The sequence below is a fragment of the Silene latifolia genome, chromosome Y, assembly GCF_048544455.1.
Source record: "Silene latifolia isolate original U9 population chromosome Y, ASM4854445v1, whole genome shotgun sequence".
NCBI lineage: Eukaryota > Viridiplantae > Streptophyta > Magnoliopsida > Caryophyllales > Caryophyllaceae > Silene > Silene latifolia.
In genome coordinates this window covers 67648204-67665436 of record NC_133538.1, presented here as the reverse complement: position 1 = coordinate 67665436, position 17233 = coordinate 67648204, and the positions used below count along the sequence as shown (strand labels likewise).

General features: G+C 39.0%; 3 protein-coding genes across 3 annotated transcripts; all 3 read right to left on the bottom strand.

Moving 5' to 3' along the window:
- Positions 1-2877: 2877 nt before the first annotated feature.
- LOC141628267 (uncharacterized) lies at positions 2878-3450 on the bottom strand. Its single transcript, XM_074441431.1, has one exon. It carries the CDS (start codon positions 3448-3450, stop codon positions 2878-2880), a length of 573 nt encoding a protein of 190 aa, XP_074297532.1.
- Positions 3451-4078: 628 nt separating this feature from the next.
- Positions 4079-4696, bottom strand: LOC141628266 (uncharacterized). The gene is made up of 2 exons (XM_074441430.1): positions 4538-4696; positions 4079-4336 (listed from the first exon to the last, which is right to left on the bottom strand). The coding sequence occupies exons 1-2, from the start codon at positions 4694-4696 to the stop codon at positions 4079-4081; spliced, it is 417 nt and encodes a 138-aa protein (XP_074297531.1).
- Positions 4697-14315: 9619 nt separating this feature from the next.
- On the bottom strand, positions 14316-14978 carry LOC141628265 (uncharacterized). The gene is made up of 2 exons (XM_074441428.1): positions 14730-14978; positions 14316-14609 (listed from the first exon to the last, which is right to left on the bottom strand). The coding sequence occupies exons 1-2, from the start codon at positions 14976-14978 to the stop codon at positions 14316-14318; spliced, it is 543 nt and encodes a 180-aa protein (XP_074297529.1).
- Positions 14979-17233: the final 2255 nt, after the last annotated feature.

Below are 17233 nucleotides of genomic sequence, written 5' to 3'. Positions count from 1 at the left end.
TTTCGGTAATCGATTCTGTTCCATTCTTCCTTTAGTTCTCTTACTTTATTTCTTTTCCTTCCCTTTTTTTATTGCTTGTTTTATGTTCAATTACTCTCTTCATCTTTGCATCATGCTTAATTCGATCATCATCATTATTAATGTTATTTCCGTTAATCCAATTATGCAGAGCTAAATCCCCTTGCTAGGATATAGGGGAGCCATGGTTATATGACGGTCTTAAATAGGTTATTAGATTTGGCATAACTATCGTGTCTGTGTTGTTAATTGTAGCAATTAATTGTGATTAATTGGTTAAGTGCACGTAATTGATTAGTTGATCTGGTAAACTCCGACCTAAGATCTCAAGCCTGGTGAGAGTTAGACCTGTTACAAACAATAGAGTGCCATAATAAGTTGCGAGAACCCGTTAGAAGCATTCTAGGGCAAATAGCGATCCGAAAGGACTTTTCATTACCCTGCAGACCATTTTATGACTGACCTTTGGCCCTTGCCTTGACCATTGTTTTCCATGGCGACCCGATGTCCTAGCTCTTACTCTTATTATATTTAAACTCGTTTTCTACTCCTTATTTCTCTTTCCTTCAATACTTGTAGTTTAGCAATCAAAAATCAAACAACCTCGAATGTGTTACTTAGACAGACTTTAGATAGCAAGTAGAACACATTTTAGTCTGCCTGTGGATACAATACCGACTTTCCTAGCTATATTAGTTAGAGACAGTTGGTTATTTTTGATAGGGTTGCGACAGCCGTGTCATTCGTCATCGGGTTAGGTTTTGCAAGCTTGACATGATTAGTTTACAAATAAAAGTGCAAAAAGTGTACGCTTAACCGTTTTGTCACCGTACTAGAGTTAAATCGACATGGCGTGTATATTAGCCGAGGATGACATATGATATGGTCAAGATAAAGGTAAAAATGAAAGAAAAGTACTTGATATGGATTATTTATGTTAAGCCCATTGCTTTGTAATTAGCAAAGATTTATCATCGGACACGGATTAAACCGATATGGCTTAAAAACCCAAGGATGATTACGAATATGACTAAAATCCTTGCAAGTGTGAATGTAACACCCCCATTTATTTAAGAGCCTTTAGCAAGACATTCCCAAATAAATAAAGGTGTTACCATCTCAGTTGCCTGAGGTAGTAAGTATAAAATACAAACAATTACCAAGTACTTTAAGACGATATAAACTAAAGTCCCTCAAAAGGGTTTTATTACAAAATTCCAATGAGATAAATAAATAATACAAAGTACGTTTAAAACAACTGCAATAGAAAATTGAACTAAATAGTGTCGTTATACTTAAAGGTGATCTCTAGACTCGAGTGATGATCTACGTCCCAAGCTCCCCTTCAAGCATCCAGCACTTCACACAAGCTAACCCTAAATCAATCTACTCCCCAATATTTGGTTCATCACAGGTGTTCACGAATACACAGTCAACCACGAGATTGAGTAGGATAACTAATCAACAATAATAATATGATAACCTTGAATAAGATATAATAAAGAAACACAAGCCAAAGACCAGCGCATACACACGACCAAACAGCGTGCCACACCGAACAACCACAACCGACACCAAACGTGTACTGCTCAGGTCCACGGCAAACTCCGAACACCGCCATGCGTGGCCGACCAAAACCGCATAGGATCACGGCTCTTCCACATCCCCGTGCCTGGCCGACCTAATAATCTCAATAGCAATGTCAATCCTCTTTCATAATACCAACAAACAATGGTGAACCAACCAAACAATAATAGTATTAATATGATTATAAGATGCACAAGACAACAATTATATCAATATGCTCTAGACAACAATTATGACGATATGCTCAAGACAACAATTATAACAATAATCCATCTTTTAACAATTCGCCAATTACCAAATAATATAGTTGAGTAGTTAACCTACCTTTAGCAATTCTTCACAAATCAATCAAGTAAATCAAAAAGTTTCTTCCACAAATCCACCACCTAATCAATCAATTAAATTGCATATGATTATAAACTAATCTTATTAATGAATTTAAGACGTAAAGTACCCAAAATAATAACGCAAAATCGTCATAAACACATCCCCCATAACCGGTTGACCCGACGGTGGTCAAACTCGTCGGTCAATGCCTCCCCTCCATGGTCACGGTTCAATCAACAGCCGCGGTCAAGGTGCGGGTCAAGGTCAAACGTAAATAATTGATTTGAGGCGATAAAATGACTTAGCATAATTAACGTGCGCCAGATGAAAAGTCTGTCTTAAGGTTTCTCACAAAAGCTCTTCCTCACAATTATATGTATTGAGTTTTTGAAGTGGAATAATTATGATGGTAAGGCATAGGTTATGTATTTATATAAATTGGTAGGTGAAGGTGGAAGGTTCTAGGAAGTTGCCTTTAATATTAAACTAATGAAAATATCTTAGTACATAGATGACACCCAAACCACATACTACCTCCCCTCTTACTCGGTCCAAACCGTGTGCAATACGGCCCAACCACCCGTGGTCTTACACGGTCCAACACCCGATCCATATTGTTTGTTTATTTTGTTTTTCTTTTCTTTTTACGACAACAACTATTATATTTTCACATCTTATAAATTATAAATTATTAAATAAAATGTGGAGTAATACAATCTTCCCTCCTTGAAAAGAACTTCATCCCGAAGTTTACCACACCGCACTACTCAAACTAAATAGTCAAATGATAAACAACACTTACTTTAGTTAACTTACTATTAATTAAAACCAAAGTTAAATGCGGTATTATACTCTACCCAAGTAAAAAAAAGGTTATATCCTCGTAACCAACATACCTTAAGTAAATAAATGAGGATACTTCTCTTTAATCTCAGCTTCAGCTTCTCAAGTAGCTTCCTCTACATTATGATTAGACCATAGGACTTTCACCAAAGCACTCTCACTATTTCTAGTCTTCCTCACTTTTCTGTCCAAAATCTCCTTAGCCATCTCCACATAAGACAAATTATTATCCATCTCAACTGTCTCAGCTGCTAACACATGAGTAGGATCACTCACATATTTTCTCAGTTGTGAAACATTAAAAATATTATGAACTCTCGCCAAGGCTGGTGGTAGTGCAAGACGATATGCCACTTCACCAACTCTATCTAAAATCTCATAAGGTTCAATGTACTTCTGACTCAGCTTCCCTCTCTTCCCAAACCGCATCACTCCCTTCATTGGTGACACTTTCAACAATACTTTGTCTCCCACAGCAACCTCAATCTCACTTCTCTTTAAATCTGGATAACTCTTATATTGATCTTGTGCAGCTCTCATCTTCTGTCTAATTACATGTACTTGATCAACCATCTGTTGGATTAAATCCGGCCCCAGTGTCACGGCATCAGTAACATCGTCCCAACAAACTGGACACCTACACTTCCTTCTATACAAAGCTTCAAAAGGTGCCATACCAATGCTGGCATGATAACTGTTATTATAAAGAAAACTCTATCAAGTCTAACCTCTCTTCCTATGAACCTCCAAATTCCAAGGCACAAGCTCTCAACATTACCTCCAAAGTTTGAATAGTCCTCTCAGTCTGTCCGTCTGTAGCTGGATGAAACGCAGTGCTCATCTTCAAAGTTGTACCCATACACTCTTGCAACTCTTGCCAGAACTTAGAAATAAACCTTGAATCACGATCATAAAAAATATCTTTTGGAAACCCATGCAACTTCACAATATTTCTCACATAAGATTTAGCCAACTCAGCCTTACTCCAAGTATCTTTCATGGGGATAAAGTGTGCTGTCTTAGTCAAACGATCCACTATCACCTAAATCATATTATTGCCCTTCTGAGTACGAGGCAAACTAACAATGAAATCCATAAAAATGTTCTCCCACTTCCACTCAGGCACATCTAAAGACTGTACCTTACCCTATGGTCTCTTATGCTCACCTTTCACCCTTTGACAAACTAGACATCTCGAAACAAACGCAGCAACCTCCTTCTTCATCCCAGGCCACCAGAACGTTTTCTTTAAATCTTTATATAACTTATCTCCTCCAGGATGCACAGAATACGTTGTAGAATGTTATTTAGTCAAAATCTTGTTTTTTTTCAATTCCTCATCATCAGGTACACACCATCTCCCATCGAACTTCAAACCACCATCAACTTCCACGGCAAATTGTGACTTCACGCCCTCCACCACGGTCGTGCGCCACTTCTCTACTCTCGGGTTTCCTTTCAGCTTTTCTCTAATCTCAGCATATAACTCTGGCTTAATAGTCAAATCCTCAACTGAATCCCCTTTTATTATCACACAGATTCCCATTTTCTCTAACTCATCCTGCAACTTCACACGTGGCATAGCTGAACACAAAGCATGAATAGACTTCCTACTTCAAGTATGTGCCACCACATTAACCTTCCCTTCATGGTAAACTATCTCCATATCATAATCTCCAATCAACTATATCCATCTCCTCTACCGCATATTAAGCTATTTTTGAGTATAAATATATTTAAGACTCTTATAATCAGAGAATACCTTGAAAGTAGCTCTATACAAATAATGCATCCACAATTTAAGAGCAAACACGACAGCCCCTAGCTCCAGATCGTGCGTCGGATAATTTTCTTCATATGGTTTCAACTGTCTCAAAGCATAAGCTATCACTTTCCCTCTTTGAATTAGCACACACCCCATTCCATTCTTTGAAGCATCGGTATATACCTCAAAATTCTCACTCCCTTCAGGTAAAGCTAAGATAGGAGCTGTGGTAAAGTGCTCCTTCAAGGTTAAAAAAGTTGCCTCACAACACTCATCCCACTTAAACCTGTTATCCTTTCTCATCAAAGCAGTCAAAGACTTAGCTACCTTAGAGAAATCTTTCACAAATATCCTGTAGCAACCAGCCAACACCAGAAAACTCCTCACATCTGCCACGTTTTTTGGCCTCTTCTATTAGACACCGCCTCAATCTTACCTGGATCAACTGACACTCCCTCCTTTTGAGACTGCATGCCACATAAATGCTACCTTATCCAACCAAAACTCACACTTACTCAATTTAGCATATAAATTATTGTCCCTCAAAGTCTACAACACAATCCTCAAATGCTTCTCATGCTCCTCTTTATTCTTAGAGTACACCAATATGTTATCAACAAAGATAACCACAAACTGATCAAGGTAGGGACTAAACACTTTATTCATCAAATCCATAAATACTGCAGGTACATTAGTCAAACCAAAAGGCATAACCACAAATTCATAGTGTTCACACCTCATCCTAAAGGCAGTCTTAGGAATATCCTCCTCCTTTACTCTCAATTGATGGTAACAGGACCTTAAGTCGATCTTAGAGAAAACTCCAGCTCCACTCAGCTGATCAAATAATTCATTAACTCGAGGCAAAGGGTACCTATTCTTAATCGTCACATTATTCGACTCCCTGTAATCTATATACAATCTCATGCTCCCATCCTTCTTCTTAACAAATAAAACTGGTGCGCCCCAGGGTGACACACTTGGCCTCACATAACCCTTATATAGTAACTCCTCCAACTCCTTAGGCCCCATTCTATAAGGTGCTTTAGAAATAGGTCACGTCCCAGGTTTCAACTCAATATTAAAATCTACATCTCTCTTTGGTGGTAACCTCAGAATCTCATCTGGAAACACATCTTGAAACTCACTTACCACAGGAATCTATCATGTGCCCTTCACTTCCTCTCACAGGTCCCTCACATGACACAAGATCAACTATCCTCCCATCCTCAAACACGGCTTCAGGGTAACTGTTGAGATAAGTCTCACCTTTGGTCTCACCACAAATCCCGTATAAGACACTCTTACTCCCTTTGGTCCCTTCAAGGATACTTTCTTTTGATGACAATCAATAAAGGCTATTTTCACTCAACCAATCTATCCCCAAGATAATCTCAAAATCACCCAAAGGAAATTCTATTAAGTCTATAGAAAATAAAACCTCCCCGAGAAGAATATTTATATTTTTATATACTTTGGACTTCTCAGAAGGTATTGTTACATCATCTTTTATTATTATTGGGTCAACTAATCCTAACACTTTAATATAGTCACTTGATATAAACGAATGGGTCGCTCCCGAATAAAATAAAACATAAGATGGTTTAGAGTTGGTTAGAAAAGTACCTGAAAGCACATGTGCATCTCCATCAGCTGCCTCTTTTTCCATCATGGACAACTTCCCACTATTTTTCGTGCCACCCTGCACCGTGGATGCTGACGCCGTGCCTTGCTTCACAGTGCTATTCTGGTTCCCTCCATTTCCATTGCCTTGATTGTTGTGGAAGCGATTCTGAAAGTTCTTGTTATTGTTGTAGCTCCTTTGATTATTCCAAGACCCATTAAAACGGTTGATTTCAAAAATAGGTGCTGGTGTCTTGAACCCATTAGAATTTCCACCACCAAATCCACCACTCATACTATTCCTCCTCGCAGTAGTCTTACACTCAACAATCTTATGACTAAATCTACCACATCCAAAGCACTGTGTCTTGTTCAAACCACTTGCCCAACTCGTCACTACACTGCTGCTGAACCCGCCACCACTCATGGCCCCACCTGCAGAAAAAGAATGGTATTGATTGTAATTTTACTTCTTGCTTCCTCCAGTTCCCTCACTAGTAGTCTCTGCCTTTCTCTTTTCTCCCTTGTCATTCTTTTCCTACTTCACCATGTCAGCAATTCTCTCAGCATGTCCCGCTCTTTGATATACTTCCTCCACCGTACTTGGCTCTCCAGCTGCAAATCTCTTTTTGATACGTGTATTTAAACCCTTCTCAAACCTCAAAGCCAACACCTCCTCTCCATAGTTTTAAGTCTGACACATACTCAGCTAGCTCAATGAATCTATTATGATAGTCTTCTATTATCATCTCCTCCGTCATCTTAAATGCATCAAACTCTGACCTCATCCTACTCCGAACATGCTCGGGTATAAACATGCCTCTCAGAGTATCCTTAAAGCCCTTCCATGAGACAAATGGTTCATCACTCTCTTTCCATGCCTCCCTAATTACTGCCTTGTTGCGATTCCACCACAAACCAGCCTTACTCTTCAAGTAGTGAGCAGCTTGATCTACTTGCATCTCCGTAGGGCAGTCCAACAGTTCAAAGAGGTTGTCAAACTCCATGCACCAATCTCCTAGTAAGGACGGTTCACCAAGTCCATCATACTTCATCGGGTTATGACGAGCAATGGCAGCACTCATCTTAGCAGGATCCATCGTTACAGTGTTTGAGGTCAAAGCAGCAGTTAAAGCCTCATTGGTTGTAATAAGCCTATCAATATCTTCATGTGACATAGCTGTGAATGTAGCTCTCTTTGGTGCCATTTTTGGGCTCTTATAAGAATAAAGAAGAAACATAAGTTTTCGTTTTAAAAGGTATAAGATAAAATTCCTCCATACAAAAGAATGTGTGATTGGTCGAGCTGGTCTTGCCCGACCAACCACCATGACACGCGACACACACGACCCTCTCACGGCCTTCCTCCTCTTTTGTCCAAATCAATTACTCTTTATACATGTTTAGTCTTTAATTCATGCAATTTCATAATTCTATGCTTATAGGTTCAGGGCAACACGTACCACATATCTCTAGACATGAAATTTTCTAAACATGTAGTTCACGTATATACAAGCAATTCATGTGAAGATGAAATAATTCAACGATTCATATTTCTCCATCTTATGCCAGTTATGATATGCCAAGAAAATTTTCATGTGTAATCATGCTATGAATTAAAACAAGCTCAAAAACAATTTCAATCCACTGTGACTGCCGTTTCATAGGCCACACGCCTATCACTTTCATCCGTTTCAAAATTTCTTACCTTTTTGTTCTCATCCTTCAAATAAGGTTAGTACCTTTTACAACTTCAGGACACAATTAGACCCTTAAGTTAAAGCATCCACGCTAACTACCATTCTCTCTCTTAACCTTCCTCGAGGTGACCGGCTCAAAACTGAAAAGGGCCAGATCAAGGACGTCTCCCTAACCTAAGAAAAGGGCTCCTAAACAGTTTTTACCCCGGGTTTATTTTATTAGACTCATCCTAAGTTCATTAAATTCATTTGTTTAGTCCTTATGAACGTTCGCTCTGATACGACTTTGTAACACCCCCATTTATTTAAGAACCTTTAGCAAGACATTCCTAGATAAATAAAGGTGTTACCATCTCAGTTGCCTGAGGTAGTAAGTATAAAAGATAAACAATTACCAAGTACTTTAAGACGATATAAATTAAAGTGCTCAAAAGGGTGTTATTACAAAATTCCAATGAGATAAATAAATAATACAAAGTACGTTTAAAACAACTGCAGCGAAAAATTAAACTAAATAGTGTCTGTATACTTAAAGGTGATATCTAGACTCGAGTGATGATCTACGTCCGAGGCTCCCCTTCAAGCATCCATCACTTCACACAAGCTAACCTGAAATCAATCTACTCCCCAATATTTGGTTCATCACAGGTGTTCACGAATATACAGTCAACCACGAGGTTGAGTAGGATAACTAAACAACAATAATAATACGATAACCTGCAGTAAGATATAATAAAGAAACACAAGCAAAAGACAATCGCATACACACGACCAAACCGCGTGCCACACCGAATCACCACAACCGACACCAAACGTGTACTGCTCAGCTCCACGGCAAACTCCGAACACCGTTGTGCCTGGCCGACCAAAACCGCAAAGGACCACGGCTCTTCCACATCCCCGTGCCTGGCCGACCGAATATAATCTGAATAGCAATGGCAATCCTATTTCACAATATCAACCAATATTGCAAAACCAACCAACAATAATAATAATATGATTATAAGACGCACAAGACATCAATTATATCAATATGCTCGAGACAACAATTATGACGATATGCTCAAGACAACAATTATAACAATAATCCATCTTTTAACAATTCACCAATTACCAAATAACATAGTTGAGTAGTTAACCTACCTTTAGTAATTCTTCACAAATCAATCAAATAAATCAAAAAGCTTCTTCCTCAAATCCACCACCTAATCAATCAATTAAATTGCATATGATTATAAAGTAATCTTATTAATGAATTTAAGACGTAAACTACCCAAAATAATCCCACAAAATCGTCATAAACACATCCCCCATAACCGGTTAACCCGACGGTGGTCAAACCCGCCGGTCAACGCCTCCCCTCCATGGTCACGGTTAAGTCAACGGCCACGGTCAAGGTGCGGGTCAAGGTCAAACGTAAATAATTGATGTGGGGCGATAAAACAACTTACCACAATTAACTTACGCGAGATGAAAAGTCCGTCTTAAGGTTGTCTCACAAATGCTCTTCCTCACAATTATATGTGTTGAGTTTTTGAAGTGGAATAATTATGATGGTGACGCATAGGTTATGTTTTTATATAAATTGGTAGGTGAAGGTGGAGGGTTCTAGGAAGTTGCCTTTAATATTAAACTAATGAAAATATCTTAGTACATAGATAACACCCAAACCACATAGTACCTCCCCCCTTACTCGGTCCAAACCGTGTGCAGCACAACCCATACGACCCGTGGTCTTACACGGTCCAACACCTGGTCCATATTGTTTGCTTAGTTTATTTTTCTTTTCTTTTTACGACAATAACTATTATTTATTCACATCTTATAAATTATAAATTATAAATTATTAAATAAAATGCGGAGTATTACAGTGAATAAATGAAGAAAAGTGATGAATGAAAGAAAAGGGTGTTTAATTATCCATTAATTTGTAATTAAGCAACAATATCATCGAATCATGGAATAAACCGTCATGTTATAAAGAACCAAGGATGATTTTGGTGATGGTCAAAGATATTTGTCATGGAAATAGATTGAAAATGGTAAAAACCGTAGAAAGAAAAGAAGGAAAAATAAATAAATAAAATGTTGAAGGAAAGATGAACTTAAGCACGTTTGCGTTATGACCTGGGTAGCCCATTGGGGCGCGAGGTCCTTGGCGACACAAGGAGCCTCTTTCTGAGGCTAAAACTCGGTTTTAGCTCAATCATTCCATGTTTTAAATCGTGTTATGCATGATTTATGTTTATAAAGTCATGAAAATAGTAAAAACATGGAGTTTAAAGAGTTTGTTACACCCTCAACCTTACATGTTCGATTGCTTAATGAAATCGATAATGTGTTAAACTTGTGAGTCGGAAAACCGTTTTTTAAGACTTGTGTTGATTGATTAGGTGTAGTTGGTCGAAGTGGTCGGTCAAGTGTTTTTAATGCATGATGACCGTACCAAACAAACTGTGTAAGACTCGTGTTTTGAATCAGTAGGACCAAAACACGTGTCGGTTTTGACTTAAGAAGTCGAGTCTAGAATTTTAAGGGAGAAAAGAGGAGGCGGATACTCGCGTAGTTTGCAAATGGTGGCATATGGGGGGTATTTATAGAGGATTGGGGTATGTTGTGTCGGTTGAGTTTGCTTGTTGGTTAAGGAGAGGTCCAGTTGGGGCGCGAGGTACTTGGCAAGGGAAAGGGGTGTCCTGTCTTTTCGCTAATTTGGATTTTGCACTTTGTTCTATCCTAGGTTTTGGTGGGTTATGATTTGTGGTTGTTTGTGTTTTCTTAGCCGTGTAAGCTTGCTTTTGGGTGTTATTTGGGGTGGGTATTTTGTGTTTGACTCGGGTTTGATTTTGTGTTGAGTCGGGATTTGAATTTTGAGTCGGTTTTCGGGCTCGGTGTCGGTTTATACTCTAATTAGTGTCATTGCGACCTCGCCTTTGTGCATAAAATATTCTAGGTATTTTTGAAATGTTTCAAAGTGTTTCTCATTTCGAAATCGTTCTTTGAGTTTTCCGACGCACTCTCGTACAAGTTGTCGATTAAACGCAGCGATTACCGAAACATGTTGTAGCCCAATAATGATCGGGTGTTTGTTGGGATTCCGCAGATACCGGGTATCTACACCAACAGATTATTTAGCGCTTGGAGATGTTGTTTTCGCACTGAAATTATGGCGTCACTATCTGTACGGAGCTACATTCAACGTATACTTAGACCATAAGATCCTTAAGTATATATACTTAGAAGGAGCTGAATATGAGACAGAGAATATGGATAGAACTGATCGGTGATTAAAATATGGAAATCGTTTATCACGAAGGAAAAGCTAATGTAGTGGTTGACGCACTGAGCAGGAAGTCGGTTCATGTTTTGTGTGTAGCTATGTCGCAAGTTAGGTTCAGAGATTAAATGGAAAAGATGGGTATATATATGATTAGGAAGGCAAATACTGTCAGTGATCTAATGATTGAACCGGAACTGTTTGCAGATATACGCGAAAAGTAGATGCGAGATTCTCGGATAGCTACGTGGCGCGCGCATGCTGAAGCTGGGGAACCTACGCGGTTCGCGATACATAGTGACGGTAGTTTGAGATTCGATAGAAGATGGTGCGTACCGAATGATGAGGAATTGAAACGGAATATCTTGATTAAGGCACACAATACACCTTACTCTGTACATCGAGGAGGGGACAAGTTATATAAAGATATAAAGAAGACGTTATGGTGGCCTGGGATGAAGAAGGAGGTTGCTGAATTTGTGGCTCGGTGTTTGACCTGCCAAAGGGTAAAAGGTAAGCACAAGAGACCTCAAGGTAAGGTACAACCTTTGCATATTCCCAAGTGGAAGTGGGAAGGCATTTCCATGGATTTTTTTATTGGCTTGCCAAGGACAAGGAAGGGAAATAACATGATATGCATGATAGTGGACCGTCTTACTAAGACTGCCCATTTCATTCCAATGAAAGATACATGGAGAAAGGCAGGGTTAACCAAGGCATATTGCAAGAATTAAGCGTGGATACATGGAGTACTTAAGGACATAGTATCAGATCGAGACTCGATGTTCATCTCGAAATTTTGGAGAGAGTTACAGGATTTGATGGGTACTACACTAAAGATGAGTATAGCTTTTCATCCAGTCACTGATGGACAGATTGGGAGAACAAGACAGACTCTTGAAGATATGCTAAGAGCTTTTGTGTTGGAGTTTGGTGGTTCATGGGAAGATAGATATGACCTAATCGAGTCTCATACAACCATAGTTATCATGCTTGTATTGGGATGGCTCCGTTTGAGGCATTATACGGGAGGAAGTGTAGCTGGACTATAATTTATGGACTAATTAAGCAATTTACAGAAACAATTGACCAATAATTCAGAAATTACAACTGGATGCAATAAAATGTCAGACTTGGTTAATAATAGTAAATGGACTCCTAAAATCCTGAATATTTGCAGTAATTAACTTTAAATAGCATAGTAAAACTGAGTAAATTTTGGAGAAATTAAGTGAGTATAAGTATTTTTAAAATAGACTGCAAGTTTACTCAAGAATTACAAATCTGACAGTCTCTGTAATTCTGTGAATTTGGGACTTAGAACTGCTAAACCTTGATCAAAACACTAAGCCAATAATGTAAGGGTGGGATGATTAAGCCCATCACTCAGCAAAGACTAAATTAACCCTCTCCAAGCACTAAGTACACGAGGACTGAAGCACTAAGCCAAGAGTGTTAGAAGAAAACAAGTTTTCAGGCTGTTCAATTTAGTTCAAAGTAGTCTGCCTTCTCATTGATGATGTCCTTGGTTTATATAGGCCAAGGTCCTGACATTTCAACGTCCATAAGATGATTTATAAGGCTCGGATTAAGCCTAGCTACCTTATAAAAACAAATAGCGTTCTTACAAATTGAAACTAGGAAAAAAGACCATAAAGCATAAAGCATTTTCAGTGATTTGTTTTCTTGTGCAGGAGGCATTAAAGCCTTAGCTTGCCTCGTGCCCCTTGGCTATTGACTCCCAAATGATAAGATACCCACATAACACCCAGAATTGAGTAAAAAAAAATGGTTTGTACTTGCTGCACTGAGAGCCACATGATTTGCTGAAGGTTGTTGCAATGTTGTCTCCTTCTTTGGTTTTCTGAACTGATTAGTTGAACTAGGATTAACTTATAATAAACTTGATTAGGAACTTTTGGAGATTGGCCTGAGTATGTATATGTTGTTGTTGCCTGAGCTGACTGACCCAAGCTGGAATCTACGAGCCACTAACTTGGACCTTGTCATGACTGATCCTTGTCTTGGAATAACTTAGTGAGGGATGTCTTGGACTCCTGTTCTAGCCACTAACCTAGACCTCGTAGAGACTGTGCCTTGGTCAGGGCTAATTGGCTGAAGTCCTATTCCTGTAAGAGCCCTTCTTGATTTGGATTTGTCCTAAAATCATCTGCATCTCCCTCTTCATCAGACCCTTTATCGTAAGGTTGGAGGTCTCCTATGTTGAAGGTGCCACGAACCCCATATTCCCATGGCAAATTGAACTTGTAATCATTAAGACCAATTATTTCAGTCACATCAAATGGACCATCGGCTCTTGGCATTACCTTGTTCTTCCTTCTATCAGGAAACCTTTGTTTCCTCGGGTGTAGCAAAACCAGATCCCCTGGCTGGAATTCCCTTACCTTTCTTGGATCTTTCCTTGCTTTGTACCCAGCTTTGGCTCTTTTTATTTGCTTCCTGATCTGAGCATGAATCTGTTACATCTGTTCCACCCTTTTTTTGCAACATAATCAACCGAGTCTTTTTTCACTGGTGCTAGATCAGTTAGTATCAATGGATTTTCTCAAAACACAACTTCAAATGGACTGTGGCCTTTACTGCTAGAAGGAGCCCTGTTGAATGCAAATTCTGCAGCAGCTAATTTCAGATCCCAATTTCTTAGAGATTTAGCCACAGTTCATCTAAGGATCTTCCCCGGAGTCTTGTTAGTAGCCTCAGTCTGTCCATCTATTTGAGGGTTATGGGAAGTGCTAAATAGCAGCTTGGTTTTGAGTAACTTCCACAGAGTTCTCCAGAAATGACTTATGAATTTGACATCTCTGTCTAACACTATAGTTTTAGGCACCCCAAGAAGCTTGACAATTTACTTAAAGTACAAATCAGCAACTCCAACACCATCCTTGGTTTTGGTGCAGGCAAAAAAGTGTGCCATCTTGCTAAATCTGTCAATAACCATCATGATTGAATCCTTTCCTCTTTGAGTGCTTGGAAGAGAAAAAATGAAATTCATGCTAATGTCTTCCCAAGGCCTGTGTGGAACTGGTAGAGCAGTGTAGGGGCTAGTCTGAAAATAGGACTTAGTCTCTTGAGATGGTGCACATCTTCTGATAATATCTTGCACGTCACCCAACATCTTTGGCCAATAGAACTGATTTTGCAGTATCTCATAGGTCTTCTACACTCCAAAGTAACCAGCAAGATCATTTGAGTGAGCTTCTTTGATTAGCAACCCTCTATAGGACCCCTTAAGAATACACAACCTATTTCCTAAGAACATAAATCCACTCTGAATCAGATACTTGCTCCTCTTCTTAATCTGACCAGATTGTTGTAAATTCCATTCATCCTTGAAATCAGGATCAGAAGCATAGAAATCTTTCATATATTCAAATCCCAGCACTCTTTGCTCCATGATACTGAGCATGATGTATCTTCCTGACAGTGCATCAGCTACAACATTGTCTTTCCCCTGAATGAATTTGACGAAAAATGAGAATGACTGAAGAAATCTAACCCATTTTGCATGCCTTGAATTTAACTTGTGCTGACCATTTATATATTTGAGTGTCTCATGATCTTAATGCAACACTAAAGGCCTGGGTTTCAGATAATGGCTCCAATGATTCAAAGCTCTGACAATATCATGAAACTCTTTAAGTAGAGAACTAAGCTTTGCCCCGTTTAATTTCTCACTGAAATATGCCACAAGCTTGTGTCCTTGCATCAGCACTGCACCAATTCCCACTCCACTGGCTTCACAATTCCCCTCAATGGATTTTTTAGCCCTCTCATTCCATTTAAATTCTCCTTTCTTCATGCACTCAGTAACAAGTGCCATAACTGAACTCAATCCTTGGATAAATCATCAGTAAAAACAAGCCAAGCCATGAGAACTTCTAACCTTAGTGATGTTCCTTGGAGTTGGCCATGTTTTAATTGCTTTAAGTTTTTAGAAATCAACAGATATCCCCTCATCAGAAATCACAAAGCCAAGAAACTGAACATCAGACTGCATAAAAGAACATTTTTCCAATTTCCCACACAACTTATTTGTTCTGGGGGTTTCAAATAAATGTTGCAGATGTTGCAGATGCTCATCCTTGGTTGAACTATAAACCAAGATGTCATCAAAATAAACCACAATGAATTTGCCCAAATGAGCTCTCAGAACTTCTGTCATTAACCTCATAAATGTGTTGGGAGCAATTGACAGGCCAAATGGCATAACCAGCCATTCATAAAGACCATGCTTGGTTTTGAATGCTGTTTTCCACTCATCTCCCTCCCTGAATCTGACTTGATGATATCCTTGTCTGAAATCTATCTTTGAAAAGATCTTTGCCCCACTGAGTTCATCTAGGATATCATTTAGCCTGGGAATAGGGATCATGTACTTGATAGTGATGTTGTCAATGGCTCTACTATCAGTACGTATTCTCCATGTTCCATCCTTCTTTGGTATAAGTAATGCACGAACTGCACAAGGGCTTAGAGACTCCCTCACAAACCCCTTGCTCATCAGCTCTGCCACTTGCTTTTGCAATTCCTATGTTGCCCTTGGTTCATTCCTGTAAGCTGTCTTGTTTGGTATCACATCTCCTGGGTTGAGGTCAATGTGATGCTTTATTCCTTTCAAAGGTGGCAATCCACTAGTAAACTCTTCTGGGAACACATCCCCAAAAGCTTTATACATTAGCTTGATTTCAGTAGGTAATGGTAGCCTTGCTTCTTCTGTTATCCCTTAGTAAGGAGAATAAGGACAATACCCTGCTGTTCAACCCTTGAACCATTTTTGATTCACCAACCATTAACACTTCCTTGGAATGCTTAACAAGACTGAGTGGTGCAGTATATTTCAAAACTTGTGGTAGTGGTGTTAAGTTAATCTTCTTCTTCCCCAACTTGAAATAATAAGTATTCTCCCTAGGCCTACACTGATGCACACAGTCCCTGTCAAATTCCCATGGTCTTCTCAACAATAGATAATAGGCATCCATTGGCAGCACATCAAACAAAACTTCATCTGAATAATCGTTTTTAATAGAGAAAGGAACCATACACTGTTTGTCAACCCTTAATTACTTCAGCTCCCTTGTTTAACCATCTCAGCTTGTATGGTTGAGGATAGTCCTGTGTAAGCAAGCTCAATTTCTCAATCAAGGTTTTTGAGGTAATATTTGTGCAGCTACCCGTATCAATTATCAGATTAAAGACCCTTTCTTTGATGGTGCACCTGGTTCTGAATATTTGTTATCTTTGATCCATTTCAAGTGGTTGTGGTTGAACATGTATAACTCTCCAAGTCACAAGGTTCAGACCTGAGTCTGGCATGATAACCATCTCAGTTTCCTCAACTCCCTCACTTGCCTCAATATCAGATTCCTCTTCATTGTCACAGACTAGAACCTCGTCCTCTTCTCAATGCACCAATTCCAGAGTACTCAAACCTCTCTTTGAAGGACATTTTGGCAAAGTGACCATATCCTTAATGGAAACATTTTTTTCAAAGGACTGGTTTTCTTTTGACCAAAGTTAGTGGCTTTCCCCTTGTCAACAACAGGTGGTTTAGAAGTTGTGGTAGGTTCTCCAATTCGGACCCCGGCAGGTGGTCTGTAAAAGGTTGTTCTGATGGGAGGCTTGGGTACACTAGCTTTCCCCTTCCCCAAATTTTCAACCTCCAAGGCTGGATTAACTACCTCATCAAAAGACCAAACCTGTGATAGTCTAACCATGCCAACAATTTTCTCATCAAGGCCTTCTAAAAACCTGGAAATCTTCTGCTCAGGCTTGTCACAGTAGTAGAGAAAGTGTCATTGACATCGGCTTTTTAGGTCTATTTGCATCGGTTACTAGGTAAAACCGATGTTAATAGTAACTAAATTACATCGGTTTTGGTCCAAAACCGATGTTCATAGTAAGTAAATTACATTGTTTTTGGTCCAAAACCGATGTTAGTAGTAACTAAATTACATCGGTTTTACTTAGTAACCGATGTACGTTATACAAAAATACATTTATATTAACATCGGTTCTTTTCTAAAACTGATGTAAATAATTCCTTTAATTAACTAGTGTGTAACCCGTGCATAAATG